Source organism: Solanum stenotomum, unplaced genomic scaffold (assembly GCF_019186545.1).
Source record: "Solanum stenotomum isolate F172 unplaced genomic scaffold, ASM1918654v1 scaffold35404, whole genome shotgun sequence".
Taxonomy (NCBI): domain Eukaryota; kingdom Viridiplantae; phylum Streptophyta; class Magnoliopsida; order Solanales; family Solanaceae; genus Solanum; species Solanum stenotomum.
Window position 1 is genome coordinate 175,103 of NW_026033428.1, and position 27,616 is coordinate 202,718.

The following is a 27,616-nucleotide window of genomic DNA, read 5'->3' on the forward strand; positions in this document are numbered from 1 at the left end:
CCCCCTACCAGCCCCCATCCCCCCAAAAAAATTTTAAGTTTGTTTTTAAAAAATATTTTCAACTTCAAAAATTCAATTTTTCACCCCTACCCTCAACCCACCCCCAAAAAAATTTAAGTTATGTTTTTAAAAAATATTTTCAATTTCAACAATTATTTTCTACCCTAGTAAAAATAAAAGATATTTCTCAAAAAGAAAAAATCATTCATAAATCAAACACTAAAAATCTTTTCCGGAAATTATTTTCTACTCACCAACCAAACATGAGAAAATAAGTCAAAAATCAACTTGTTTTCCAGGAAAACATTTTCTAGGAAAACATTTTCCTTCATACCAAACACACCCCTAATGTACACTAGCTATCAAGTGCACTATATAAACTTACTCCTATACATAGAGAGGAATCCAAGACACAAAAGATATGGATGTTGCTAAAATTCTTCACATGAATGGAGGAATTGGAGACTCTAGCTAAGCAAAAAATTCATTGCTTCAGGTATACTATATACTATCATCACACAACTTTTTATATACGCATAACACATAAGTATGATCTTTAATTTGATTTTAGCTGTCATCTATGCCCTCCAACTTTAGATGTGCACAAATAGATACTTAAATTTATATAAAATTAAACAAGTAGACACATGCGTCCTATGTGGCATAATACACATATAATGCCACATAAGACGTATATGTTCACTTGTTCAACTTTATACAAGTTCAATGTTTACTTGTGCACACTCAAAATTAAAGGACATAAATACAAGGTAAAACCAAGTTAAAGATCATATTTATCTATTATGCCTTTTATATACTACTTGCATGACTTATAAATTAATTTTTTCCTTATGAATATGCCTTGTAAAATGTTGCATTATTAATTGTATGTACAGCATAAGGTGATCCTCATGACAAAGTCAATAACAGATGAAGCTATTTCTGCACTCTACAACAACATTTTCCCTAGAGAAATCATACGCATTGCGGATTTAGGCTGTTCATCTGGACCTAACACTTTTTTGACAATCAGCGAACTCATTAAGACAATCGATAACGAAAGAAAAAAGAAATGTCATAAGTCGTTGGAAATTCATATTTTTTTGAATGATCTTCCTAGCAATGATTTTAATACGATTTTTCGATCGTTATCAACATTCTACGAAGAAGATTTGAGGAAATATGATATGGGAAGGGATGAATTATTTGTTGCAGGAGTTGCTGGTTCATTTTATACTAGACTTTTCCCTTCTAATAGTCTACATTTTATTCACTCCTCTTATAGTCTACACTGGCTTTCTCAAGTAAGTTTTATCACTCTATAACTAGTACTAATGTGGTTTTACATGTTATATATTATATGCATAATCCATAAATACATTATTTAATTTGACTTCCACTGACATCTATCTATGTCCTCCAACTTTGGGTGTGTATATACAAGTACTAGGCAATTAAGTAAACTTGAACAAACAGATGCACACATATCTTATGTGGCGTCCTACATGTATTATGTCACATAGAAAATGTGTGTCTATTTGTTAAACTTTATACAAATTTAAGTGTCTATATTTGTGTATATCCAAAATTAGAGGACGTATATACTAGTTGAAACATAATTAAAAGACATATTTATATATTATGCTTATATTATATGTTTCATCGATTTTCTTTTTTGTTAATTATTAATTCATGTGTATAGGTTCCCGATGGAATAGAGAATAACAAGGGAAATATATACCTAACAAGTACAAGCCCACCAAATGTGTTTAAAGGTTATTACCAACAATATGAAAGAGATTTTGTAACATTTCTAACGTATCGATCGAAAGAATTGGTGAAAAATGGACGTATGGTATTGACTATGTTGGGGAGAGAAAACGAAGATCGCTATAGTAAAGGATGTTCCTACGAGTGGGAACTTTTGGCCATGACCCTTAAATTTTTTATCGCGCAGGTAAATTACACATTTGATTTTTGATCTTGAAAATTTAATTTAGTGAGGAGTTGGGAGTTGAAAAGTTCAACATCATTTATTTTTAAGATTATTAAGTGTAATTTTTTATATTTTTACTCCTATATAAGAAGTATTCAACAAGACATTCTCATGATGTAAAATTGATAGATTAAAAAAAAAAAGTATTCAAAGGGAAAAAAGAAAAAAGAAAAGTTTTAAAATATTGTTCAATTATAAAGGGTAAAAATACGAGTATGTTCTTCGACTTTGAAATTTAGAGCGGATATACTGTTCGTTAAAAAAGTGATGAATATATCCGCATTATCTAACAAATGATGTATATTTATTTTTTACTTTTATGCGCTCATTTTTAACGATATCCACTCTAAGTCAAAAAGTTCAGAAGTATATTTGCCCTTCTCTCTTTCATTTACTATTGAGAGTTTTTTATAATTATATTTTTTAGATTCTTATACTATAGTATATATAGTTTAATGTTCATACTAATAAATACAGGGATCAATAGATGAAAAGAAAGTGGATTCATTCAATATTCCTCTATACAATCCATCTCCAAAAGAGGTGACGTTTATAGTTGAAAAGGAGGGATCTTTCACCATAGACATCTTGAAAACTTCAAAAATTCAGAGAAATTCTTGTGATGATGAGAAGTATAATATGGTACAAAGTTTTAGATCTGTGGCTGAACCTTTGCTTGTTAGCCATTTTGGCCATGATGAATTGAATATGGATGAAGTGTTTCACAAGTACAACGAAATATTTGTCAACGATTGCAGGGCGAAAGAAAAAATTATGTTCGTAAATGTTAGTGTCTCCTTGTACAAAAGAAATTAGGGCATGTTGTCCGTGCATCGCCACGGACTCGAACCCTAATTTCCCTTTTGCTATTTAGGTTTCAATTGCTTGACATGTAATAATAATCTTATCTTATTAGATATTAATGACAATGTATTCTCACTCCGTCCTAAAAGGATTGTCTTAATTCAAAATACGAGGATCAAACTAACATAACTAGAAATGAGTAGAAGAATTATTCTTTTCCCCAAATACAAAAAAAAAAATCGTGTAAAATTGAAAATCTCTCGTAAAATAAAAAGCCATAAAACAAATTTTGTTAGTAACCTAAAAAACCAATTCTCCCATTCCGACTGTGATTAGAATAGTAATTTAATCGTAATGAGATGAATAAAATACTTCTACATTTTATCTAAATTAAAGTTTCGAATTCGAACTACAATACCAACTAAAATCTGATAAAATATTAAAGAGGTTAAAAAAAAGTTATTAAATGGATGTCAAGACAGTCAAATGATGAAACTTATATATAAATCACTTGCCAGTGACTTTTTCCTTGATAGTTTCCCATGTACTCTTTTCTTCATTCTCTGTAGCCTTGTCTAATACTTTCTTGGACATCTCTGAAATTACCTAATCAAAATATTAAATAGAGAAACATCATAATTAAGTTGTCAAAATACTTCCTTCAAAGATAATAAAATGGTACTTATATGGAAGAATAGCTTTAGAAAGAAAAAAATAAACAAAATATCATCACCTAATCATCAAAAGTTTGGATGCAAAGACATGGCACTTAAACGCAACTCAATTTCAAAAAATAATTCACAAAGGAAAGAATTTATCCAAATTTATATAAACATATCATTTCCCGATCAATATAAACTCTAACGCTCCATTTACACCCAAACCCAACTAATTAAGTGTGAATCGAAAGCTCCTGAACTCAACTCAAATTTTAAAACTAGCTTACGAATAATCCATATAAGGAGATGAACCCGTTCATTTCCCAGCCAATATGTGACTAACCATTCTAACACCTCATTCACACCTAGACCCAACTAATTAAGCATGTATCAAGAGCTCTCGAACCCAACTGTTGTGAACCAAGCTAGCTCTAAAAGAGTCTATGAGTTAGAAGTGGTGAATGAGATTGGGTCAAGTAAAATATTGAAGTGTTTTATTTGGGATGCAGGCCCAATTAACATTTGGTTAAAAGGGAAAATGAGTTGGAAAGAAGGGTTTATGCATATTGAAGAAAATGTTTGTCCTCTCCTCTTCTTCTAGAGTCTAAGCTTCTCACCTCCATTCATATCTCTATCTTTTAGTTACTTGCTATTTCAATATTCCTATTGTATTTCCGTAGTTTGAGTATTGCAATCACAATTCTTAAGTTGTAACTGCGTTTTAGTTCTCTTCTTAATATAGAAGAATTCGGGTTTGTTACACCAACTCTAACCGAAAAACTAGCTTACCAAGGGAGAATTGTTCAAATCCTATAAAACAGATTACTCGTTCATTTCCCAATCAATGAAAGATTTTAACCTTTCCAAGTCTTTAACACTCCATTTATGCTCAAACCCAACTAATTTAGTGTCGATCGAGAGTTCAATAAAAGGGATGTATCGACTTTCATAGCATGTAAAAATATGACATATGACTTAACTCAACTGCAAAGGCCAATTCATAAACTACTTCATGAAAAGAGGTCACTCAAATCTATATAAGCATACCACCAGTCCATTCCCCATCAGTGGTACTCTAATCATGCACATTTATTTTTTTACTTGGATTAAGAAATAAAGTCATAAAATAAGAAAATTAATAGAACAAATAAAAACAATTATATTTTTTTTGGTAAAAGTGAGAAATTACATTTCCAGCACTAGAAGAGATAGTCTCTTTGAGAGAATCCCCCACACTTTTTACTTCTTGTGCACCTTCCTTCACTGCTACTGCTGCTTCTTTTATTTTTTGGACTGTCTCTTTATCAATTTTTGCCTGTAAATTTAATTTATTTATTTTCAAAAAAAAATCAAAAAATTATTTAGATATAATACAAACAAATCCATCAATTTAACGCCAAAATAATGCATATTCATAGACAGATCCAGAATTTATCAAGTTAATACGTTTTTTTAAACGCAATATCACATTAAGTATTATTATTAATAATATAATAATAACTGAATTCACAACCAAATCGATAATTAAAACAAAAATATATTGAATTTACATGAATTTGTAACCAACCATGTAGATCCACCACATATATTTAGGAATAAAGCAAAACTCTAAATTATCCAAGAGTGTCTTCCCTTAACAATCAACTCATTAGCAATTTTCTGATACTCACTCAACTAATAGTTATTATATTATAAAAAATCATCTTAATTCCAATTTTCTTGGATAAAGGAAAAAAATTTCTGAGACAATAATATTAGTTTAGTGATTATCTAAAATTGTAGATTTTTTTTACAAGTAACTTTTGTTGAACAAAATTACTCGATATGTTATACATTAAAGAAAAATTACATATATGACATCTACTCATATACAACAATTTAGATGCTTGTAAACTGACTCGAACATGACTTTCTATAATAGATATTTTAAAAAATAGGATTATAAACTAAAATATGGAAAATAAAAACTTACAATTTCATTAGGTCTTGTGGGACTAACAAAAGCTCTAGAGATACAAAGAGTTGAAGGGACAAAATATGTAGTAGAAATAATGGAATTGGACATGGTGGCTATAAGTTTTAAATTAGCCATTTTCTTTAAAAAAATCTTCTTCTTTTTTGTTCTGCAATTTGCTTTTAATGGTTATTTTTTTTATTTTCTATATATATATATATATTTTGGTGATGTGTTGTCATATAAACTTGTTGGTGGATGCCAAAGAAGTTGACACTTGTCTGGTTTTTGCGACTTTATTGGAAAATGGAAGAAAACTTCTTCAATAACGAAGTGAATTATTTTATTCCACAAAAATACTATTTTCTTTATCTTAATTTATTTTTAATATTTTTTATAAACAGAGTAATATTTAAGAATTTTTTTAGTGATAAAACTGAAATATTTTTAAAAATTTATAGGGTTATATATCATTTCATTGTAAATAAAAATATTAAACTAAAAATAACATTCATTTTAAAATAAACTTAAAAGAATTGTGTCACATAGCAGAAGGGGAGTACTTTGTTGGTTTCGATCTATGAGACGTAATTAGATGAGATAAATTGAAGAATTATCTTTTTAAAAAAATTGTGATTTTTATAATTTTTAAGTTAAACATTTAAAATTAGATTATTTTGACAAATAATTTTTTTATTTTAAAAAAGTGTTTTTACTAAAAATAATTTTGCAAGAATATCAAGTTTGTATTTAGGTAAAAACTTTAAATTATATATTTTTTTTATTTGTGTTTTTGATCGATATTTTCTTAAAATTAGCAATGAGAATAAAAAAAATACTTGAAAATCCCATTAAGAAAAAGGTTAGCTTTGAAAACAAAATTTAATTGATAATCCTTTTTGACTTTAAGAAATTCATTTAATTTGAAACCAAGAAAAAGTGTTGATAGTTCACTTATTTTGGACCAGATGGTGAATAAAATAAACGGATCATTTTATTTCATAATCCAATAAATGCATAATCAAAGTAGAAAAAATCTAAAAGAATTAGTTCATTGAAAACATAATCTTGGATGTTACATATAAATATCCATCAAATTTGCCTAACTATGACTATAACAACATCATTAGCAAAAAAAATCAATGGCTTTTTCTTCTATATCCTTCACTATTTTCTCTCTTCTAATTATTATGACTTTCAATTCAATTTTTGTCACCTCTTCATTATCGTATAATATTCGAATTGAAACTCGAACAAATCAACCTTTGTTTATCAAATGTTTATCAGATGAAAAATATTATGGGCTACAAACAATTAATCCATCAACAATTTGGCCTTTCAATGTTACAATAAGTGAAGATACTGAAAATGGTGTTTTTTGTCAAGTGGCTTTAGAAAATAAACATGGTTTATTTAAATTGTTCCAATATTCAAGAGATGAAGCTTTTTGTCATGAACAAACTTGTTATTGGTATGCAACACAAGATGGACTTTGTTTTGAATTTGAGAATAAATGTGTTATTTTCTTTAAGTTTGTTGGTTAATTGGTGAAAGTTTGATTTATTATAAGTGGAGTTCTCTAATAAAATAGGTGAAAGTTGATGTTATTATAAGTGGAGTTCTCTGATAAAATAAGTGAAAATATAAGATGATGCGTTAATGTGTCTTGAATGATTAGTATTTCAGATGAAATTAAAAATATATATGTTACTGCATCGTAAGGTTATAATTTTTGTCATTGCGACTTTTTTATTACATTAGTGTAGTATTGTGATTTCATATGACAAAACAAAATTATGTGACTTTGCTTAAGAAAAAAATAGTTTAGTCATCATTTTATGAAATTTATTTCGTTAAGACCTTTATCACAATTAATGATTTATGTCCAAAGAAGTCTTTTTTCATTTTGATAAATTATTGAATTTTATAATATATAAATTTTACATAATTTCCTATAATCCTTTTGAGACGATATATTCCTTTCACCTTGAATAAGAAATTTACAATCAAAATTAAATAAATATTTTATAGGCTCCTACTATTGTATCCTTGAGTTCTAAGGAGACATGAATTTAGCTTGGTGGATGAATTATGGTCATTCGATCATGGTGTTGGGAACGTTTAATGGTTATCAGTCTGATATATAAAAAATAAAAATAAAAAGAGAGAATTTTCACAAGGTAAAAAATGACAACTCAACTAACATTTAATTTAATTAAAGTTTTTTTTAATTGAAATAAATTACTTTTCATAAATAATTATGAAATTACATTAAAAATATTTTATTCATAAACTCTAATTATCTTTGAATAATTATATTTCAGATATACCTCATATGGGGTGTAAGAAATATACATATAAAATTATAAATAATAAAAGGTGCAAGTGTTTGCTTTTAAAATACATGAGGAATATTCAAAATTTAGTCATATTATAAGAAAGATTAGTGTAACTAACTCTAATCAAAGTATAGTATTAACTATTATAACATAGTAATCTGATAGAAAAAAGTCATTTGGGTAAAGTCTTTAAGTCATGCTTTTCGAGAAGCAAAAAATTAGGAGGTAAAAGTTATTTAATGATAATTGCTAAAATAAGCAAATAAAATTTAAGAAAATTTGATATAGTAATTAATAGGATATGATCTTCTTGTTATAAATTTAAGACATATTTGACTAAAGTTGGACTAATTCTTTCAAATTAAATTACATGAATTTAATTATAATATTTAGTCAACTTTTTAAAATCTATTTATTTCGAAAAGTTTTTTCTGTCAGAAGTACTTTAAGAAAAGCAATGACTTCTAATATTACCAATTCTCCCTTCATTCTCATTCTTGTTATGTCCTTAATTTTGTATCAATTTTCATTTTATTCCGTTGCTGATCTACATAAACCTATTGTTTCTCTTTTTGATGACATACCTAAGAATCTTAATCCAGTTATGAAATTTGAAATTAAATTAAATAGTGGACCCCATTTATCTAGTGGAGAATTGGATATTCATGGTACACAATTTTCATTTGAGGCTAAGGTTATTAATGATATTTATGTATGTTATGTTGAATGGAATCATTCATCAGCATTTATTCATTTATACGATCCACTTAAGGAAGATAAAGGTCATTCAATTGTCTATTGGTCTATTCAAGATAAAGGAATTATGAAGAGCTGGGACAAATATAAGTGGACATTTGTTGCAAATTGGACCCCCAACTCGTGAAAAAAGATTTTATTATATTGAGATGAAATTTCGATTTGTGACTTTTAATGTAATATAAGCGAAAAAATAATTCGCGTTTGAATATATTAATTAGAGGATGAGTGATGGTCTCTTTCTCGAAGAATTTTTTGCTTTTGGCTAAAGTCCTTGTGTTGTTACTTTTATTTTCTATTTAATCCTTTTTATTATTTTTCTAAAATTACAATTCAAAAAAGACATCAGGAAGAAGGGAAAAGGTCCTGATTTACCCCTAAACTTTATGATTTGGAGCTGATATACCCTCCGTTTAAAAAATGGCTCATATATGCCCCTGCCGTTATAGAAATGACTCATATATGCCCTTTTACTTAACAGAAATTTTTTTAATAAATTAAAAATTCATTTTTTTTACTTTAATTTAAGAAAATGTCATGTGGCTTTTAAAATACCCCACTTTCCACCATACCCACCCGACCCAATTGGAAACAATAGAAACCCACCCGCTCAAATTAACTTCACCCATTTCATTTCATGGTTTCCACCTCAACAGAAACAAAAATAATTTTTTTGTTAGNAATAAAATTTAAGAAAAATATTTTTTAATGTAAAAGTCAAGTAAAATGAAATGGAGAAAGTAAATATATTATTCATTCATGGTGAAGCAAAATCTAGTAATTAATAAGATACGATCTTCTTGCTATAAATTTAAGACATATTTGACTTAAATTGGACAAATTCTTTCAAATTAAATTACATGAATTTTAATTATAATATTTGGTCAACTTTAAAGACTCTATTTATTTCGAAAAGTTTTTTTTTATCAGAAGTACTTTAAGAAAAACAATGACTTTTAATTCTATCAACTCTCCCTTGATTCTCGTTCTTGTTATGTCCTTAATTTTGTCTCATTTCTCAGTTTATTCAGTTTCTAATCAACCTATTGTTTATTTTTTGGATGACATACCTAATAGTCTTAATCCAGTTGTGATATTTAATTTAAAATTAAAAAGTGGAGAACCTGAAATAAGTGAAACTTTGGTACAACAAGGTTCAAATTTTACATTTTATGGTGATATTACTCATCATAGTCATATATGTTTTCTTGAATGGATTAATTCAACAGCACTTATTGAGGCATATGATCCATTTAAGGAAGATAAAGGTCATTCAAATATTTATTGGTCTGTTTTAGATAAAGGGATTAGGAAGAGTTGGGACAAACGTAATTGGAAGTTTGTTACAAAATGGTCTCCCAAAAACTCGTGAAATAAGATTTTATTATGTCGAGATGAAATGTCGAATTGTAATGTTTAATATGATAAATAGTATGTGCTTGAATTAAGAGGATGAGTGGTGGTGATCTCTTTCTTGAATTATTTTCTTTTTATTGTTTTTCTGAAATTACAATTCGAAAAAGATATATGAGGAAGAATACATTTTTTATTTACTATAGTATCGTAAAACCAAAATAAATTAGACACAAGCAAACCTCAAAAAATAAGGGCATGCCTTAGTTTTAAGGTTTTTGTAATTCAGAAAATAATTTAAGACAACTTATATGTACACTTTAAATTTCTAATAACTATTTACATGTAACAATTATAAGAAAATGAGTGGTATATTAAATTTGCATTTTGTTTGAAAAAAAATGGTGATGTACTCAAAGTTATAAAATCTAACAAAAATTGATCTGCTCAAAATTAGAATATGATAGTGTAAAATAAAACTTAAGTTGCACGGATTAATACAGAGTCGGGGTGCAACAAACTTATAAGTTCAATTTTTTGTGAGTTAAGCTCAATTCGCGCAGCCTTCTCCACCACAAACCTGAATCCCAAACCTTCAAAAATCATCCCAACACAATTTTATTTTATTTTCATTTTGGTCTTTACGATTGTGGTGTATCAACATTGCTAGAGTTAATCCAAAACTTAATAATTAATTTTATTAATTATATATTGAAAATCTTAACTTGGCTAGTAAGTATTATGTAGCCAATTTAATGATAGTGGTGGTGGTATATTGAAAGAAAATAATAGATTTCTTTTAATTTGCTAAAAGTATACAAGTAACAAAGAAATTTTATTTTAAATATAAAAGTCAAGTGACATAAAATGAAGAGTATAAATATATTATTTATTCTAAAAAAAAATAAAAGCAACGTATAAATGAAAGATAAAGAATGTTTTTTAAAAATTATTTTCTACTCAATGTTTGATTTTCGTATTGGAATCAAGCCAAAGACTTCTGGTAAGCCTAGAGCAGTTCCACCATCCATCACTGTCAGGCACCACAATCCAAGTTTGTGATGGAGAGTGCATATTATAAGAGAATTAATTAAAGAGCAAATGACTCACATTAGTTTAGCCAAATAAACTAAATGAAGATTAATCTAACAATTAATATAACATCCTCTTCTTGTTGTATTAAATCCATTGAAAATTTATGGCAAATCCTAAATTTAAGACATATTTGACTCAAACCAAGATTATAATATTTAGTCATGTTTTCAAAATCTATTTATTTCGAAAAATGTTACTCTAACCAAAATCACTTCAAAAAAATGATTTCTAATACCAACTTAGCCTTAATTCTCATTCTTATTATATTTTTAACTTCATCTCAATTCTCATTTTCTTTTGAAAATAATAATGGTACTCCAAAAGTTCATCTAATTAACAATTTATCTCCTAATCATCATCCAACTATGCAAGTTACTTGTAAATTACAACATTAGCTCCCTGTATTTAGTGTTACTTTAGTACATGGTCAAGATTTTGCATTTGATGCTGGTATTATTAATGATATATATGTATGTTATGCTGAATGGGGTAATGTTTGGTCCTTTTTTAATGCATATGATCCAATTAATGAAGACAAAGGTTGCCCTATCGTATATTGGTCTATTCGAGATTTTGGTTTATATAAGAGTTGGGACAAAATTAATTGGACGTACATTACGTATTGGAAAGTCAATTCAAGTGAACAAGATTTTACTATGTCAAAACGAAATTACAACTAGTGATTAGTTCGTGTTTGAATCAGGACGACGAGTGGTGTACATTGGCCTCTTTCTCAAAGAATTGTTTTGGTTTTGGCTAAGTTCTTCATGTTGCTTTAATTTCATATTATCGCCATCTTATTATTGAATCAAATGAAATATTATTAAAGAAAGTTGAGAAATATTTAAGAATTTTAGGTAAATTGAAATTAATTAACTAAAATAATTGTATTTATTTGAATGGGAGTGTTTGTGTCAAAGGTGTTCAACATTAAAAATATTTTCCTTGAAAACAAAATTTAAGAATTTTTCCAAATTACATATATTTTTTTTGTTTGTGTATCAAACAACAAAAAACTCACTAATTTTTTAAAGAAAATATATTCATACATACCAACACATTCTAATTTGTCACCTATTGAAAGGGAAATATATAAATCAATCAAAGATATTACAATAATTTAATTAAATCTTCTCCTAAAAAATAACTATAGCTAAATTATCTGATCTCAACTTGTAATAAATTGAGTCCATGTAATAATTACATTCCTCCTTTTTGGTTCACAAAACTATTAAACTAGTTTCCTACCTACTTTTATTTATAAAAGCTAAATGAGATTTAAATATCAAATATCATTATATATATATATATACTAATTAGGTTTTTTTTTTTAAAATCTTCGTTAATTAGGATTTCTTCCATGGATTTAGCCCAAAATCACGGGTTAGCAGATACTTGACCTAAAATTAAGTCCAAAATTGTATTTTACTCAAAATTGTGATATATTTGTTATATTTATTTAATAAATAAGGAAAATTATATTTTTATTTTTTATAATAGAGGAGTTTATTTAAGTTAATTAATAACCCATATTTTTCTCTATAACGTAACGGATTTTTCACCGACGGAATCCAACTGTAATTTTTATTTGTGGTAAACACAATTATTAATGAACTTTACTTGACTCAGGGTTTTATCGTAAACAGTTTATCTATCTCTATTAATTAGGGATAACTAAGGTCTACATATACTCTATCCTCTTGTCTTTCTATCTCTACGAGTTAGGGTTATTAGGTCTGCATATACTCTACCCTCTTCGGACCTCACCTCACCCGTGGAATTTCTAGGTTTGTTGTTTTTGTTGTTGTAAATACAATTGTTATTGTCTATGTTTTACTTGAGTCGAGGATCTATTGTAAACAATTTCTCGATATCTTGGAGGTAGATGTACGTATATTGTTGTTGTTGTTGTAAACACAACTGTTACTGAATTTGCATCATGGTTATATGTATTGATTGTTATAGGTTGATGTGTATATTTATATTATATTGTTTGTAAGCAGTTTTTTTAAAAAAACTGAATTTTGTTGAAGGACATATTGATTAAACTTTTAGCTTGTCTAATTGGAGTATGGAGTTGAGTTTGATAATGAATATTGTAATTGTAAAATTACCAAAAAAACAAAAATCAATAGTTTTAGGCTTAAATATTGTTTTGCGAGTGGACATTAATGTTACGTGTTACTGGTGGAAGATAGCAGATACTTAGATTCAATTGTGTCTAATCATGTGTTCGTTGCTATTCGTATTTGCTTTAACGAATATCATATTTTGAATTTAGTAGGGCACCAATATGAGTACTCTATCAGAAGACGAGCTCACAAGACTTTACAAAGTTCGTAAGACAACGATGGAAATGTTGAATGATAGGGGCTATCTTGTTGAAGAATTTGAGATTAAAATGTCAAAACAAGAATTCCTTCACAAGTATGGCGTAAACATGAAGAGACAAGACCTTGAAATTCTCAAAGCCAAACGCAACAATGATGAGAAGAAGGTACGCATTCTTATGTCTCTTTCCTGTTTCGATATGTTTAAAACCACAAGATTAAAGAATGTTTTGGTACATTTTGTTTTCCTAAAAGTCGTGTCAAGTCAAAATCAGACAAACAATGAAGCTCCGTAGTTTATTGATTGCAGATATATGTGTTCTTTCCTGAAGGGGCAAAGGTTGGTGTTAAGGAAATGAGACCTTATGCAGAACGTCTGAGACAAGAAGAGATCTCCCAAGCAATTTTTGTTGTACAACAAAAACTGACACCCAAATCTCTTCAATTCATAAGTGAAGTATCTACAATGTTACACTTGGAGGTCTTCCAGGTGACTACTCCACTATTTTTGCTAATTGTTTGTACTTACTTTACTTGAATGAACGCACGTTCAGATAGGAAAAGGGAACAATTGATAATTGAGGCGTATTTTGATAAATAGCTGGTGATAGTTCAGGTGGCTAGGAAACTCACACACCTATGAAATTGATAGTTGAGGTGTGTTTTGATAAATAGTTGGTGATAGTTTAGGTAGCTAGGAAACTTGCACACCTGATAATTCAGGTAAGAAACTCAAAAAAATCGTGATATTTTAGGTGGGTTTTTGACCTTTCATCTTTTTGGTACTTTTGTTATTGTGGTCTAGCTACTAGTCAAGTAGTAGGACAACCAAAATCAGAGTACCATTTACATTTTGATAAACGGACTATGAGTCCGTTTGGTTTAGCTGATTAATAATAGTTGAAAAGCGTTTTTGAAGTATTGAAACTGATTTTATAAATAAGCAGTTACGTGTTTGATATGTCAGGAAGAAGAGTTGGTGGTAAACGTTAAAGATCATGCTATAGTTCCTGAGCATCAGCCACTTACTAATGCAGAAAAGAAAAGTTTATTGGAACGATATACAGTGAAAGAATCACAGGTTCGTCTTAGTTTTCATTATTTGCACTTGCTAAATGATGTTGACCTATGTTACTTGGATCCTCCAAAAATGTCGTCTTACCCTTGTTGGATCCTCCAAAATGCATTACTTTTGGAGGATCTAATCATTTTGTTAGATACTAGTTGATTATTCTCATCTGTTTTCTATCTAATCGAGTGACTTATATTTTTCCTGTTGTTGAAACAGCTTCCTCGAATTCAGATCAACGATCCAATTGCTAGATATTATGGGCTAAATCGTGGCCAAATCGTGAAAATTATCAGACCAAGTGAGACTGCAGGTCGTTATGTCACTTATCGATATGTTGTTTAAACTAGTTTTGATGTTTACACAGTTTAGATGTAAGTAGAAGTAATGAAGTTGCTTGTTAGTAGTATTTGCTTTCTTTTCTTGCGCGTACCTTGACTATTTCACTAAGTACATATCGAACTAGTTTTGATGTTTATGAGTAGTAAAGTCTATAAGTTATTTGTGATTATCTTGACTATTTCATCATATATATACTTGCTACCTCTCACCTACGCAGGTAGGTACTAGATAACTTTGTTAGCAAACGCTCATGTCTATGGGGTAAAATCACCTAATATTCTCCGTCCTACCCTATGATTTGAGCACTGGTATTTAAAATTTGCACTCACTTTTTTAACCACTAGGCCACACTAAGGTTGAGGTTGCTCTTATATATACATAGTTCAAACTTCAACAAGAAAAATATCATGTAGACACTCTAGACAAAAAAAGTAAAGATAACCCTCCACCTCTTAAAGCAACATGTCAATAGTGGCGGAGACAGGATTTTCATCAAAAGGTTCTTTCATTTAGTATATAGTGTAGTATTCGCCCTTCGATCTATCTCCGCCCCTAACTAACAATACATCTTATTGGTTGAAAAGAATAAATGAAATATACCATGACCAAACCAAGTTAACTTGTAAATACCCTAGTAGATTTTAGTGGAAATCAATACAAATAATATGGTTTTAGTAAACCTAGACTCCATACTAATTGTGCTAAAAATTTAAAAACTATAGACTCACTACTAATTAACCCTGCCCTATATACTTGATTTTAAATCCTCTGCTTTCTCATCTCCAAAACTTTCCTATGAGAATTTGAATGTAAATCAACTGAAAAAGTAGGGCTATTCGCGGGGCGGTACTCAGGGAACAACCTTCCAGACTTATACCGGACCCCACAAGCGTTGCACAACGTTTTAGGTCCTGTAGGACCTGCACGCCATTGTGGGGTCTTATCGACCCCACAATGTTGACACCTCCTACCAATGCTAGTACCTCTTTTAGCTTTAGTCATTGATATTTTGAGCAATGTTAGTCCTTGCTTAGTACTAGTGTTGTTGAATTTCACTTGGTTACCCCATACACATGAGTTGTCACATTGCAAGGCGATTCTTCGCCTTCTCTTGCTCCGTGCACCAACGGGGTGGTTAATGGGGACTTGTAGGAGGCTAGAGGTGTGTCTTGTAAACGTGTTTTCCTTAACATTTACGTTGCAATTGTTGTTGTTGTTGTTGCTGCTGCTGTTTTCCAGTACTGAATTTGGGCTGTGGTGATCAAATATGACATTAGGGACATGATCAGAGAATATGTCAAATTCTACTGCTGGAAATGCATCTTTATTTGAAAGCCATTCCAATTCTTCCTCTACATAATCCTGCAAAATGTATTCCGTTAATACTCTTCCGAGCATCTAACAACAACAACAACATATTCAGTGTAATCTCATAAGTCGGGTCTAAGCCTTGAGGAGGATAGTGGTAGAGACGTTGTTTTCGATAGAGCAACTCTTATGAGTAGCTCAAAATAAACACTCATAATCACCTCTGGTTTTTCACTTCTTGGGAATAATAAACTTTCTATACTACCCATTCCGTTTCAATTTATATGGTGTTGTTTGACTAACTTGGAGTTTACAAACACTATTAAAAAAACATGAATTTTCGATAGACATTTTGTTGGAAATTTGCTCGTCCGAAGGAGACTTCCAATGGAAATTACGTGTCAAAAGTCTTTTTCTTAAACTCCTACCCTACTCTAGAAGATAGAGGAACTATTTCCAATAGACCCTTTGCTCGAGTAAAAACATATCAAAGCAGTTCGAAAAAAGATAATGATGTAAGCTTTATTTTATATTTCTATTTGTATCTTATAAAAAACTTGAAAATATCTAAGAGGGAATCTAATTATTTTAATATTGCACAAAAAAAAAAAGGCAATTTCAAAGGAATTTTTGCGTAGGGACCAAAACGTCTTTTTGTATTTTATGTAATGCAAGTGGAAAACGGATATATAGTAATTATTCGTACAGCTCACTTCTAGTGGCTGCCAACGTACCAATCATAAATATATGTCGGCCACATTTTCAATTCCCAAAGTACCCCCATATTTTATTTCCAAAATTACCCCTATCATTTATAGCACCGTTTGAATTTATGTGAATTTTTTTTCATTGTAATCATAAAAAAGTATTATGTGAATTTCTAAAACAAGCCATGAATCCTTTTTAGGGTCGTCTGGCATGTGAAATGGAATAAACAAGGATATTTCAAGCGTAGAATATGCCGATATGAAATAGTAATCACATTATTTTATCAAATAGCAAGATAAATTAATCTTGAATTAGCTAACACCTCAAACAAAACATGACATAAAGTTAATCATAAATTTATTTCGAAATTATTATCCTTATTCCAGGCATCAAACAACTCATTTGGTTTCAAGGGTAAAATCGTCCAAACATGGTATCTTATTCCCTCACCCAACAAAATTACCCCCTCTTTACATGTTTATTCACGAAAATGCCATTCTAATGAAAAAAAAAAATCAATCAAATTACTTACAGGAAATGAAGGGCTATGATCATCTTGATGAAATCCAAGGGTGTTTGATGATTCAAAAGAAGAAGAAGAAGTTTGATATTTTTCATCATCATCTAAAGAGAAATTAAGAATATCATCATCTACCATAAAACAAGTTTTTGAGTACATAGCTTCCATTTTCATAAAATTCTTTTCAAAAAAAAAGAAAGAAATTTTTTTCTATAGAATTTTCAACAAGTTTTTGGTTTTATTTTGGCTGTGTTTGGTTTGAATTTGTTAAGAGAGACAGAGAGAAATTTGGGAGAAATAATTGTGGGTAGGAAGAAAGAGAGATTCTCTTTCCTCTCTCTTTCTTGTTGGTGTTATTATTGTTACGATAATATCGAAGAATATGGTTGAGTGAATAAGAACTTTTTATTAATTATAGGATTGGATTTTGAGCTTCGGATATTAAAAGATATTTGATAGAAAACGTTATTTTTTAATGGATTGTATCTCGTGCGAATTTAAATTAGTCGAATATATCAAACACCAGATAAAAAATCAAAAGAATAATTATTGTTACCAATAATACCAAAGAAAGTGGTGTGTGGTTGATGGGACTTGTTATTTAATTAGAATTTTTGAGTTTAAGTTTTGAGATATGAAAAAATCTTTAATAGAAACTTCACTCATGAATGAGTTTAATTTTGTGAGAATTCAGATTAGTCGGACTTAAATATGAAATCGAAAATCAAATAAAATAAATAATTATTGTTACTAATAAAAGGCCAAGGACTATTATTGAATAGCAAATTGGCAAGTTGGAGGCAGCAACAGGATGTTGATTTTTCATCTGTTTTTTTAATTTTCTTTCCTTTTACGTTTGTCGTAGAAATGATACCTTGCTTATCTCACTTGCTTTTCTTTATTTTTTTTACTTGGTACTGAATTTTCATTTTTGTGTCTCGACTAATTTAATTCACCTCGTATAAGATTCATTAAAAGGGAAAAATATTTATATGTGAGTCATTACCACACAAAAAACACATGTTCAGTGTAATCTCATAGATGGGACTTGAAAGAATCAAGATATACGTAGATTTTATCCTACAAAATTATTAAAATAAAGAGATTGTTTTAAATCTCGACTTAAGAAAAATGTTATATAAGTCACCATTGATCATATTTTAAAATGTGCTTAAGTTTTACAGAGAAAGGTCTAATGTCTGATAGAGTGTATGCAATACTTAAGCAAAATACGAAAACAACAAATAAGAAACTACAGAAATAATACAACTACTAGTATAAATATATATTGAAAAACAACACACTATTAACTACTTTAATTCATGGAATAGCTTTTACAACCTCCTATCTAAAATCACGTAAATTATATATGCATATTTTTTTTTCATTTGTATTTATTTATTTATTTCAACAAGTAGGTATCCCTTTGTAGTCAATTATATTTAGGTACTATTGGTCTGTGTCAACTCAACATGATCAAAAATAGTGCTAGTGAAAGTACACCCAATATTTCATGAACTTGACAAGGACTATATACTTATCACTATATTTTATTTTATATTTATTTATCATAGAATAGAATATTTACATGTTGTTTTCCAATGCAAGATACAAATATAAATAATTAAAACTTGATTATTATTATTATTATTATTATTATTATTATTGTCATAACACTATGAGGTTATGTGATCAAGAAATAGGACATAGATAAAAATATCTCATGAAATTATTTTATTTCATTTTTTATATGAAATAATTTATACTATTATAGTGAAATAAAATAATTTTGAAGTGAAATAAAATTTAAAATCAAATGCATAATAAAATATCTTGAAATTATTATTTTTATTCCACCGATCAAACAGCCCATGTATTTTACATTATTAGCCAACGCAGGCTGCTTAAGCAAATCATGGAATTGATAATTAATCTGTCCAACAAGAGAGTGACACGATTGTTATTAATTTATTTATATAATAAGTTAGTTGAAAAAATCTTTGACTATTCCGACAATACATGTGATATTTTTTATTTTATTTTTTTGTGTATGTGTGTGTTTAATGAAGGAAGAGTTCAAAAGTCGTAATAATAAAATTAATCAACACAAGATTTAAAGAAATGATGAATGATTAAAATTGAAGTCACATCGTCTTTGAGATTATATAGTAACATCTCTTTATAATAGTGTCGTTTATTAATATGTTTTTTAATTACTATGTTACAATATTATTATAAAGGATATATATGAAATACATAACATAATATAAAAGTCAATTCTTAAGAAAATACTAGATTATATTATAATTAAAATAAATATTATTATAAAAAATGACTGTTATAAAAATGATCTGACGATTTTATTAATTAGACATAAAATATAAGTGGAGCAAATTTGGGTGTTACTAGGGCCTACCCATGTTTAAAAAATTGTATGATTAGTTGTTATATGTTTGCAACTACTCTCCCATTTTGCATGTGAGATATCACATGCAAACTCTAGAAAAAGTCATGTTATGTGTTCTTTATTTTATTTAAGTTGAATAAAAGTAGTTTTGTCTTTGTGACTTAAAATACACATCAAATCAATCAATCATAATATCTTTTCATAAAAGAAATAGTCTAGTACTCCCTCCGTCCACAATTGTTTGGCAGGTATATTAAAAATAGATGTCCAAGATTAATTGTCAATTTAAACAATCAAGAAATAATTAGTCACTTTTTTCCAATTCTGCCCTTAATGATTGTGTAGTTCAATTGAAAAGTTATGTGGACTTTTGGTATTCTTGATATAGTAGGGTTATATTAGTCAAATTACACCTTATATTAAATTTTCCTTGAGGGATGTGCATGACCTTATCTTGACAAACAATTGTGGATGGAGGGAGTAACAATTCTGTGTATTTATTTAATTTTTCTCTCCTAAATTTCCCCGCCCTTCGAGGTTAATTAATAGTATATTTCTTGAAGTTAGAATGATGTATGTAGAGCTCATTTGGATTGTTTTAAAAGTTAGTCAAATTTATTTTTAAATTAGTTTTTAATTTCTGAAAGTGTTTGATAAATATAAAAAATAACTTAAAATAAGTCAAAAGTGACTTAAATAAGTTAAGAAGTGTTTGACAAAGTTTAAAATGACTTAAAATAAGTCAAAAACCAAAAGTAAGTCTCCCTTACTTTTTATTTTTTGACTTAAAAGTCATTTTAGTTTGATTTTTTATTTTTGACTTAAAGCTATTTTTTTAAAATCAATTCAAATGGGCTCGTAGACCTCGTGATGTATTTGAATGCGAAAAATGTTGGACAATACTTCAATATTTCGAGTTGATCTAGATGGAGAACATCTGATCTTGATCTCTTTGGTTTTGAGAATAACAACATTTGATGTTCATTGTTCTGATTTCTTTGTAAATATTCCATGAATTTATGAGATTTTCAAGATGTCTCTTAAAAGAAAATACTCTCTTTTATATTAGTGAATAGTACGAGCTAGAGTTTAGGGTTGAATAACCTGAGATTAGAACGTCACCATCACCATCACCATCAATCACCTCGACTCATACCTCACACGACCACCACCGCCAACACTTCCAACTATCACCACTAACCATTTCCGTTGCTAACTACCACCTCCACCACCGGCCACCTCTACCACCAGCCACTACAGCCCAGCAACCACCACTAGACAAGCTCTACTGTTAACTATGTTCACCACCAACCAACAACCCACAATCATCATAATATGTATTCAATTTGAGATGTTGAGAAACACAATTAATTATCTAGCATTCAAATTAGCATTCAAATTCAGAGACAACATCTTAATACTCAAGCATGTATTCATATTCAGACATAATAATGTTTTCGTAAAAAAAAAAAAAGTCTACGTGTGCCTCGAGGAGAGGGAAAAAATGAGTACAATATTAACATCAAGTGATTACAATGATCTTCATTGCAATGGCAAACAATTACATTAAGACTCCTCAGCAGGGCTTGCCCAATTCAACAAAGTTTTAGCCCTTAAAATGTATTGCGAAAGAGAGATCAAAGACGAAGTTTTTTTGACGCAGAGCGGGTACTGGATGGAAAAGATAACTTTCAAAAGGACTTATACAACAATAGGCTTCCAATGAAAGAATTGGCTAGCTGACACTAAAATTTAGTACTATTTCAAGTGGTTTGATGAGTACCTCGTGTTATATCTTCTAAGTTGATAGTGTATTCATCTCTTTGTCTCTCCCTTTGCTATGTTAATCTATATTGCTCGAACTCTTCAAAAATGTCAACGAGTACGTGTCGGATTCTCCAAAAGTAGGGTATTTTTTAAGAATCCAACACAGGTGCAGCATCAAAAGTGAAGAGTCTGTGCAACTTAGATGTTAATCATCTGGAGGAGGAGCTCTTCTCATATTGACACTGATCAGACAAATATGATCCGTTAGAGAAAAGCTCAAGAAAATGTTTCTCGAGTCTCTTTGCTCCGAAACCCGGTCTTATGATTTCAGCATCTCCCCAAACGGTACATTTGTTAGTTTCAGTGTCACCTAAACACCACCCGCCTGGCACTGGTTCGTCACGATTGTGGTGGAGAAGTTCATGGTCGATCTTATCAAGAACCGGATCGCCTGCCTTAAATGGGGAAGCAAAGGCTGCTCCACTCATCACCAGGTCATCGAAGTCACTTGAGTTGAGCCGGCGAACTTGTGATCTGGAGTTAAAAGAAGCATACTGCATGTTGTGGTTGATTGTTGTCTCATTGAATTTCCGTGAATTGCACAAAACGGTTGGAAAATATACAGATTCTGAGGATGGTGAGTTTGACAAGTACATTAACAGAGTTCTAGGGAGGTTATCCGAGCCTAAGATGCAGAACTCGGTAAACTTCCGACTCAAAATAGCAGATGATGACCCTGCAGTAAGAACAAATTAGTTGGTCATAGTATGAAACTCATGCAAAACCTGCTATTTTATAACAAATTGGCTGGTTTTAAATGTCCTGCTTTACAACGTTTCTAGACAACAATACGAGACAAATAGGAAGAGTATCTCGTGAAAACAGAGCCCATCATTTATGAGGGGTCTTGGCAATGCAAAAACCACCTCTCTGAAAAGATGTTTTCAAAAACGAAAAATCCAAAAGAGACACAGAGTCTGCAGGGCTTGAAATGAAAAACGTGAAGTGAAACGCACAATTTAAGAAAATTTTTTAAAAATTGCCAAACATATGAGAATAATTAACTTCAGCATCAAATAAACAATAATTAGTCCAACTGCTCAAGTTCAAGATTCAAAGAACCAACCGCTTCTATTTGGATTTACTTTGCGCGTCTTTGTTTGACGCGCATACTTCTCTAAAGCTCATGGCTTCAAACTGAAGTGATAACCCCTTGTTTTGCACTGTTTCATCATTTTAAGCAACTAAGCGGTGGCGTTTAGTATTGATCACGCTAATTATATTTCAACCCCATCATAGAGATGAAAGGGGCAACTTTATACGTCAATATTCATCGAAATTAAAAACCCATTAGCTCTGAAAAGAAAGAAAATTTACTTTTTCACCCTCCTCCAGGGCCAAAATAGGCAGCCGATGAACTGCAGAGAAGGCTGGACAAATTGAAATGGTGGAGAGAGAAGTTGAGGCACAAGTTTCAAATTTTAAGCCGTTGGAGGTTAGGAATTTCTTCAAGATGGATTTCATTATATTTCAACTGATACTGAAGGATAATGTTAACTTGCTAGTTGTACTTAGCAAGGATGGTGTGATTGTTGCAATAGAGTTGGGTTTCAAATGAACCAATACATAATGTCAGGTGTCAACTGGACTCAGAGAAAAGGATGAAGGGTTGACTGCCCGATGAAGAGAAGTGATGGAACGGAAATAGAATAATAACGCAGGGTTGCTGATGAATGTAATCACAATTGGACTAAGTATTTAGTTTCCTATAAAAAAAAGAAGTTAGACAAATTCAGAGTAGCTTGTTCCTCCTTTAAAATGCAAAAAAACTTATAGTTTTGATACTTGATAAACTTGCCTGTCTACCTTCTCAAGGTAGGGGGGGTTAAGGTCTGTGTACACTCGACCCGCCCCAGATCCCACCTGTGGGTTACACTGGGTTTGTTGTTATTGTTGTTGATACTTGATAAACTAAGTTTGTGTCATGTGGCTTTGTCTCAGTAACGTATCAAATATGCTTTCATTACATTTACTGAAAGATCATACCAAGAGCGGTTTTTACTAAATTACTTTCCCTAGAAATCATTTTATGATTACATGGTGCATGCATGTTTCCAAGAAATTGTTTCAAGACAATCCCTTTCCTTATATACTCATCCAAAAGCTAGAGTTCAACTGAAAATCATCCATTTACAAGGTAAAGACTTAAGTAAGAGACTCTTGGAACACTTACATGAATGATCTGCAACAGATCCGGAGACTAAATAAGTTAAAAAAATTCAAAGTAAAATTAGTCTTCTATATACGTAGTACAAAGGCAAGAATCAAGGACAACCTGACTATGCATTGCATTTCTCATCAGGTTGTGGAGATGCTTCCTAGATAGAGGTTTAGAGATTTTCTCATCCCATCAGGTTGTGGAGATGCTTCCTAGATAGAGGTTTAGAGATTTTCTCATCCCTGCTTCATCTAATTAAGTACTTCCACTATGGTTACTGCTCTATGAGGATTCTAAACTGTATTTGCTTCATTCAAGACCTCTTGGCGATTTTGGCTGGATAGAAATGCAAAAGCGTTTAGAGCCTAAATGTAATGGAAAACCGTACGGAGAAGATGGTTTCCTTGCTTCTTAATGTTATAAGATTGATAAATGAATGGATGAAGGGTTTATTTCCTCGTCAAAAAAAAAAAAGAATGGATGAAGGATCTGAAACCGTGCAGAACATTCTACTTGCCTCAAACTAATTGCCTCCTTAACTTTCTAATCTCTTTCAGTTCCGGATTATAGATTTGTCATTTTCACTTAGAAACCTTCGACGGAATCCCTAGAATTTTGTCAAAAGCTCTTTTTGTAAGATAACAATGGTGTCCGAATCAGCTTATACGCATCTCCACCATGAGTATCGGGTACATTTACCCATCAAAGCTTCATTAAATGTAAGGAAATCAACTTATTTTTTGGTCTCCGCTGGAATTTGAACCCTGGTTTCCGTTGTCAAAGACTCCTCTTTTTCTTTGATAAGTGAAAGACTAGTAATTTTCTCTGCGCCTAAACATCTCCAGTTAACATATCCTTCTGAAACCACCTCTGGGATGCCCCACACCCAACCCCTCTTCCCCTCACAATAACCATAGTTCTTGTGGCAATAGATTTGGTTTTTAAATGACATAACATAACGTTAAATGTACTTCGAGAGGATGATGAAGGATTGGATGTCAGATGAGGAAAACAATGGAAGAAATAGGAATTGAGGGATGCAGTTAGGTTGGTTGTTGATGATATTTAGTTGGATTGTTGATGATATTTGGATTTTTTTTCTGATTTAAAAAGAGAAGATAAAAGTGAAGTGAGAGGAACAATGGCGTCATCACAAGTGGTACACCTTTTCCAGTTAGTGTCCATGTATATCATACTTTGCTTATTTTCATACTGCATAATATTTCTGTTTAAATTTTATTTTCTAGTTTAGTCCTTACTCCTTTCTCTTTAATAAAAGAGTTCCTTGTTCTCAGCGTTATAGTTGTCCCTCCTTATCAAGAAAATATTTTTTCTCAATCACAGGAAAAAGAGCACAAACGTTATTCACAAATTCAATACTAATGAAGCAAATAAAACGATAACCAGCATCCTCACCTGTGAATAATCGATAAGCATCTGGCAGTTCCCGTTTTTGAGTGGCATAATATACTTCACTTTCCTCTGCAAGATAGAGCCCTGGATCCACAACTATTGGTTTCAACTTCTTTGACCTACACAATCCAAAATAGCAATATTAGTGAACTCTTGAAGCACGTGCTATCCACATGTTCATATCCTTTAAACATAACTACATATAGAAACCTCTTTTTTTTTATAAGCTAGTACATATAGAAACATATAGCAGGAGAAGGATATAGTCATACTCTCTCCAACCGATGTAGCTCGAGTGGTTGACAAAATTAAGATCCTTGGGTAGATATGATAAAATGTGTAGAAGATCTGAAAATCAACAAGATTTGCACCACATAAATCATCGGTCATCACTCATCAACAAAGAGAAATCGAGGTATAGGAAGAAATAAATTCAATGAAAATATTTGATTGATTATGTTGTAGTGCAACCAATCCAAACACACCAATGGCACAGTTCAATGACAAGAATTTGCATTACAAACATCAGTTATCATTAAACACCAACGAGATATCCCGGTATAAGGAGATATGATTTCAACTACACAATTCATTGATGTAAAATCTTACAGGAAGCCAACCCAAATACCAAGAAACTTGTTCAGGCAAGACATTTCTATTTATAGAAAAGTTACCCACATCAATGAACTACTTCTACAATTTCTAACAAGCTTCTCGGAGAAACAAATTGCATCAAGTGCATGAATAATCCCCTCATGACAAAAGTGGTCGATGGCCAATTTAAAGATAACTCTTTTATTAATAACCGTGGTGTCCAGGCCAATTTGCAGGTACCACAACTAATTCCACAAGGTACATGCTACCTCCCACTTACACAGTTACCGTGTAACTATGTCCACCAAGTTCATTTTAAAGATATTGCAGAAGAAAATCAATCTTAGATAAGATTTCAATTGAGATACAAAACACAAAAAAACATGGAATTCTACACACACACAGAGCCCAAAAAGTAGCTAGCAAAAGAAAACTAAAAAACGAACACAAATAAAAGCAAAATCTTTAGATTGGTCAATGGACAATTTAAAGATAAACTTCTTTATTACTAATATTCATGATGTCCGGACAAGCTTGCAGGTACCTTGACTAATTCCAGAGGTACCTGCTACCTCCCTCCAACCTGCACAAGTACCAATGAAATTATGTCCACCAAATTCATTTTAAAAATAGCTTGCCTTCACATAGTTTTTCGACTCCTCGCTTGAAGCAAACCAATCTTAGATAGGATTTCAATCGAGATACTAAACTCAAAAAACATGGAATTCAACACCCCTCCCAAAAAGTAGCTACCAAAAGAAATTTCAAAAACGAACACAAATAAAAGCTAAATCTTTAACTCGGTCAATTGTCAATTTAAAGATAACTCTTTTACTAACATCCATGGTGTCCGGTCCAGCTTGCAGGTACCTTAACTAATTCCACAAGGTAACTGCTACACGGTAACTGTGTCCACCAAGTTCATTTTAAAGATAAGCTCGCCTTCACATAGTTTTTCGACTACTCTCTAAAGCAAACCAATCTTAGATAAGATTTCAATTAAGATCCTAAACTCACAAAACATGGAAATTCAACACTCAAAAAGCCTACAAAGTAGCTAACACAAAGACATTCAAAACTAACAAATATAAAAGCTAAATCTTTTTTCAAAAGAATCCCAGTTAGCTTAGTCGATTGGCTACCTGAATTTTTTCAGTGAGGGGTTCAATTCCTCATCCTATAATCCCCTCCCCCATTTCCCTCTACACCAAATTTTTCAAACTAAATCTTTTCATTTCATACCATCTTGAGTAACGAGTGGATAATCAGCAGCTGAGAGATTAATAAACCAATCCCAAGAATTCGAAAGTCTCAAAAGAATGGAAGCCCCATGAAGTGTAGCAGACAATGCAGAAGACCCAATCGAGTATCGAAAATCAGCTTTCCCAATAACATTTACATTCTGTGCAGCTTTAAAAACCGGCACAGATTGAACAGCAAGCGCCAATTCATCACGTTCCTTCTGAGTAGCTTTTCTATCAAGATGAAGTAAATACTGATTTCTTGGATGATACACAGCAAACAACAAACGGAGGATTCTAGAAGAGTCTTTAGTGGATCCAGATATGAGGTATGCAATTGAAGGTGGGGTGGGTGGGGTGGATGGAAGGGTATTTTGGTCATTTGGGTTTGATGGGGAGTTGAGATAGTTATGGAAATTGGGGAAAAGGGAAGGATTAGGGTGAGGAGGAAGAGGGGTAGAAGATGGGGAAAAGGAAAGGGAAAGTATAAGGAGAAGTGAGAATATGATGGTGATAAGGAGGATAAAGGGTGTCGAAAAAGTGATCCGGCAAATGCTACTGTTGTTACTGCCGGTAGCGCCGCCGGTGGAAGTGGTGGTTGGCGGCGGTTGAAGGTGGTGGTTGTGCATTTTGTTGGAAATTATCAGTGCTGCCGGCGATGGCGGAAATCTTTCAAGTGTTTATATATATATATATATACACTTTTTTTAGATTCTTTGTTTCATGGAGGCACGTATACACTA

At 30.9% G+C, this 27,616-nt stretch overlaps 5 protein-coding genes across 5 annotated transcripts; 2 read left to right on the plus strand and 3 right to left on the minus strand.

The window, feature by feature from the left end:
- The first annotated feature begins 373 nt into the window (after positions 1–373).
- LOC125852449 (S-adenosyl-L-methionine:benzoic acid/salicylic acid carboxyl methyltransferase 2-like) lies at positions 374–2,969 on the plus strand. The gene is made up of 4 exons (XM_049532175.1): positions 374–496; positions 897–1,304; positions 1,703–1,957; positions 2,474–2,969. The coding sequence occupies exons 2-4, from the start codon at positions 912–914 to the stop codon at positions 2,810–2,812; spliced, it is 987 nt and encodes a 328-aa protein (XP_049388132.1). The 5' UTR covers positions 374–496; positions 897–911; the 3' UTR covers positions 2,813–2,969.
- Positions 2,970–3,256: 287 nt separating this feature from the next.
- Positions 3,257–5,572, minus strand: LOC125852466 (uncharacterized). The gene is made up of 3 exons (XM_049532189.1): positions 5,432–5,572; positions 4,649–4,774; positions 3,257–3,406 (listed from the first exon to the last, which is right to left on the minus strand). Exons 1-3 carry the CDS (start codon positions 5,549–5,551, stop codon positions 3,308–3,310), a joined length of 345 nt encoding a protein of 114 aa, XP_049388146.1. The 5' UTR covers positions 5,552–5,572; the 3' UTR covers positions 3,257–3,307.
- Positions 5,573–13,249: 7,677 nt separating this feature from the next.
- On the plus strand, positions 13,250–14,700 carry LOC125852468 (DNA-directed RNA polymerases II and IV subunit 5A-like). Its single transcript, XM_049532190.1, has 4 exons — positions 13,250–13,453; positions 13,597–13,776; positions 14,254–14,367; positions 14,575–14,700. The coding sequence occupies exons 1-4, from the start codon at positions 13,250–13,252 to the stop codon at positions 14,698–14,700; spliced, it is 624 nt and encodes a 207-aa protein (XP_049388147.1).
- Positions 14,701–15,191: 491 nt separating this feature from the next.
- On the minus strand, positions 15,192–17,553 carry LOC125852470 (GATA transcription factor 1-like). The gene is made up of 2 exons (XM_049532191.1): positions 17,246–17,553; positions 15,192–16,059 (listed from the first exon to the last, which is right to left on the minus strand). Exons 1-2 carry the CDS (start codon positions 17,405–17,407, stop codon positions 15,457–15,459), a joined length of 765 nt encoding a protein of 254 aa, XP_049388148.1. The 5' UTR covers positions 17,408–17,553; the 3' UTR covers positions 15,192–15,456.
- Positions 17,554–21,093: 3,540 nt separating this feature from the next.
- LOC125852465 (beta-glucuronosyltransferase GlcAT14B-like) lies at positions 21,094–27,562 on the minus strand. The gene is made up of 4 exons (XM_049532188.1): positions 26,875–27,562; positions 25,311–25,386; positions 25,042–25,157; positions 21,094–22,143 (listed from the first exon to the last, which is right to left on the minus strand). The coding sequence occupies exons 1-4, from the start codon at positions 27,500–27,502 to the stop codon at positions 21,617–21,619; spliced, it is 1,347 nt and encodes a 448-aa protein (XP_049388145.1). The 5' UTR covers positions 27,503–27,562; the 3' UTR covers positions 21,094–21,616.
- Positions 27,563–27,616: the final 54 nt, after the last annotated feature.

Bases quoted from the DNA above. Each gene is read 5' to 3' on its own strand.
- LOC125852449 (XM_049532175.1), top strand. From the start codon at position 912: ATGACAAAGTCAATAACAGATGAAGCTATTTCTGCACTCTACAACAAC. The intron at 1,305-1,702 runs GTAAGTTTTATC...TCATGTGTATAG, and splicing joins GTCTACACTGGCTTTCTCAA to GTTCCCGATGGAATAGAGAA. The intron at 1,958-2,473 runs GTAAATTACACA...TAATAAATACAG, and splicing joins TTAAATTTTTTATCGCGCAG to GGATCAATAGATGAAAAGAA.
- LOC125852466 (XM_049532189.1), bottom strand. From the start codon at position 5,551: ATGGCTAATTTAAAACTTATAGCCACCATGTCCAATTCCATTATTTCT. The intron at 4,775-5,431 runs GTAAGTTTTTAT...TTAAATTTACAG, and splicing joins CCACAAGACCTAATGAAATT to GCAAAAATTGATAAAGAGAC. The intron at 3,407-4,648 runs GTAATTTCTCAC...TATTTTGATTAG, and splicing joins TCTCTTCTAGTGCTGGAAAT to GTAATTTCAGAGATGTCCAA.
- LOC125852468 (XM_049532190.1), top strand. From the start codon at position 13,250: ATGAGTACTCTATCAGAAGACGAGCTCACAAGACTTTACAAAGTTCGT. The intron at 13,454-13,596 runs GTACGCATTCTT...TATTGATTGCAG, and splicing joins GCAACAATGATGAGAAGAAG to ATATATGTGTTCTTTCCTGA. The intron at 13,777-14,253 runs GTGACTACTCCA...TTGATATGTCAG, and splicing joins TACACTTGGAGGTCTTCCAG to GAAGAAGAGTTGGTGGTAAA.
- LOC125852470 (XM_049532191.1), bottom strand. From the start codon at position 17,407: ATGAAAATGGAAGCTATGTACTCAAAAACTTGTTTTATGGTAGATGAT. The intron at 16,060-17,245 runs GTAAGTAATTTG...TACATTTTGCAG, and splicing joins ATCATAGCCCTTCATTTCCT to GATTATGTAGAGGAAGAATT.
- LOC125852465 (XM_049532188.1), bottom strand. From the start codon at position 27,502: ATGCACAACCACCACCTTCAACCGCCGCCAACCACCACTTCCACCGGC. The intron at 25,387-26,874 runs GTATGAAATGAA...GTTGATTTTCAG, and splicing joins TCCACTCGTTACTCAAGATG to ATCTTCTACACATTTTATCA. The intron at 25,158-25,310 runs GTATGACTATAT...TGGATTGTGTAG, and splicing joins AGCTACATCGGTTGGAGAGA to GTCAAAGAAGTTGAAACCAA.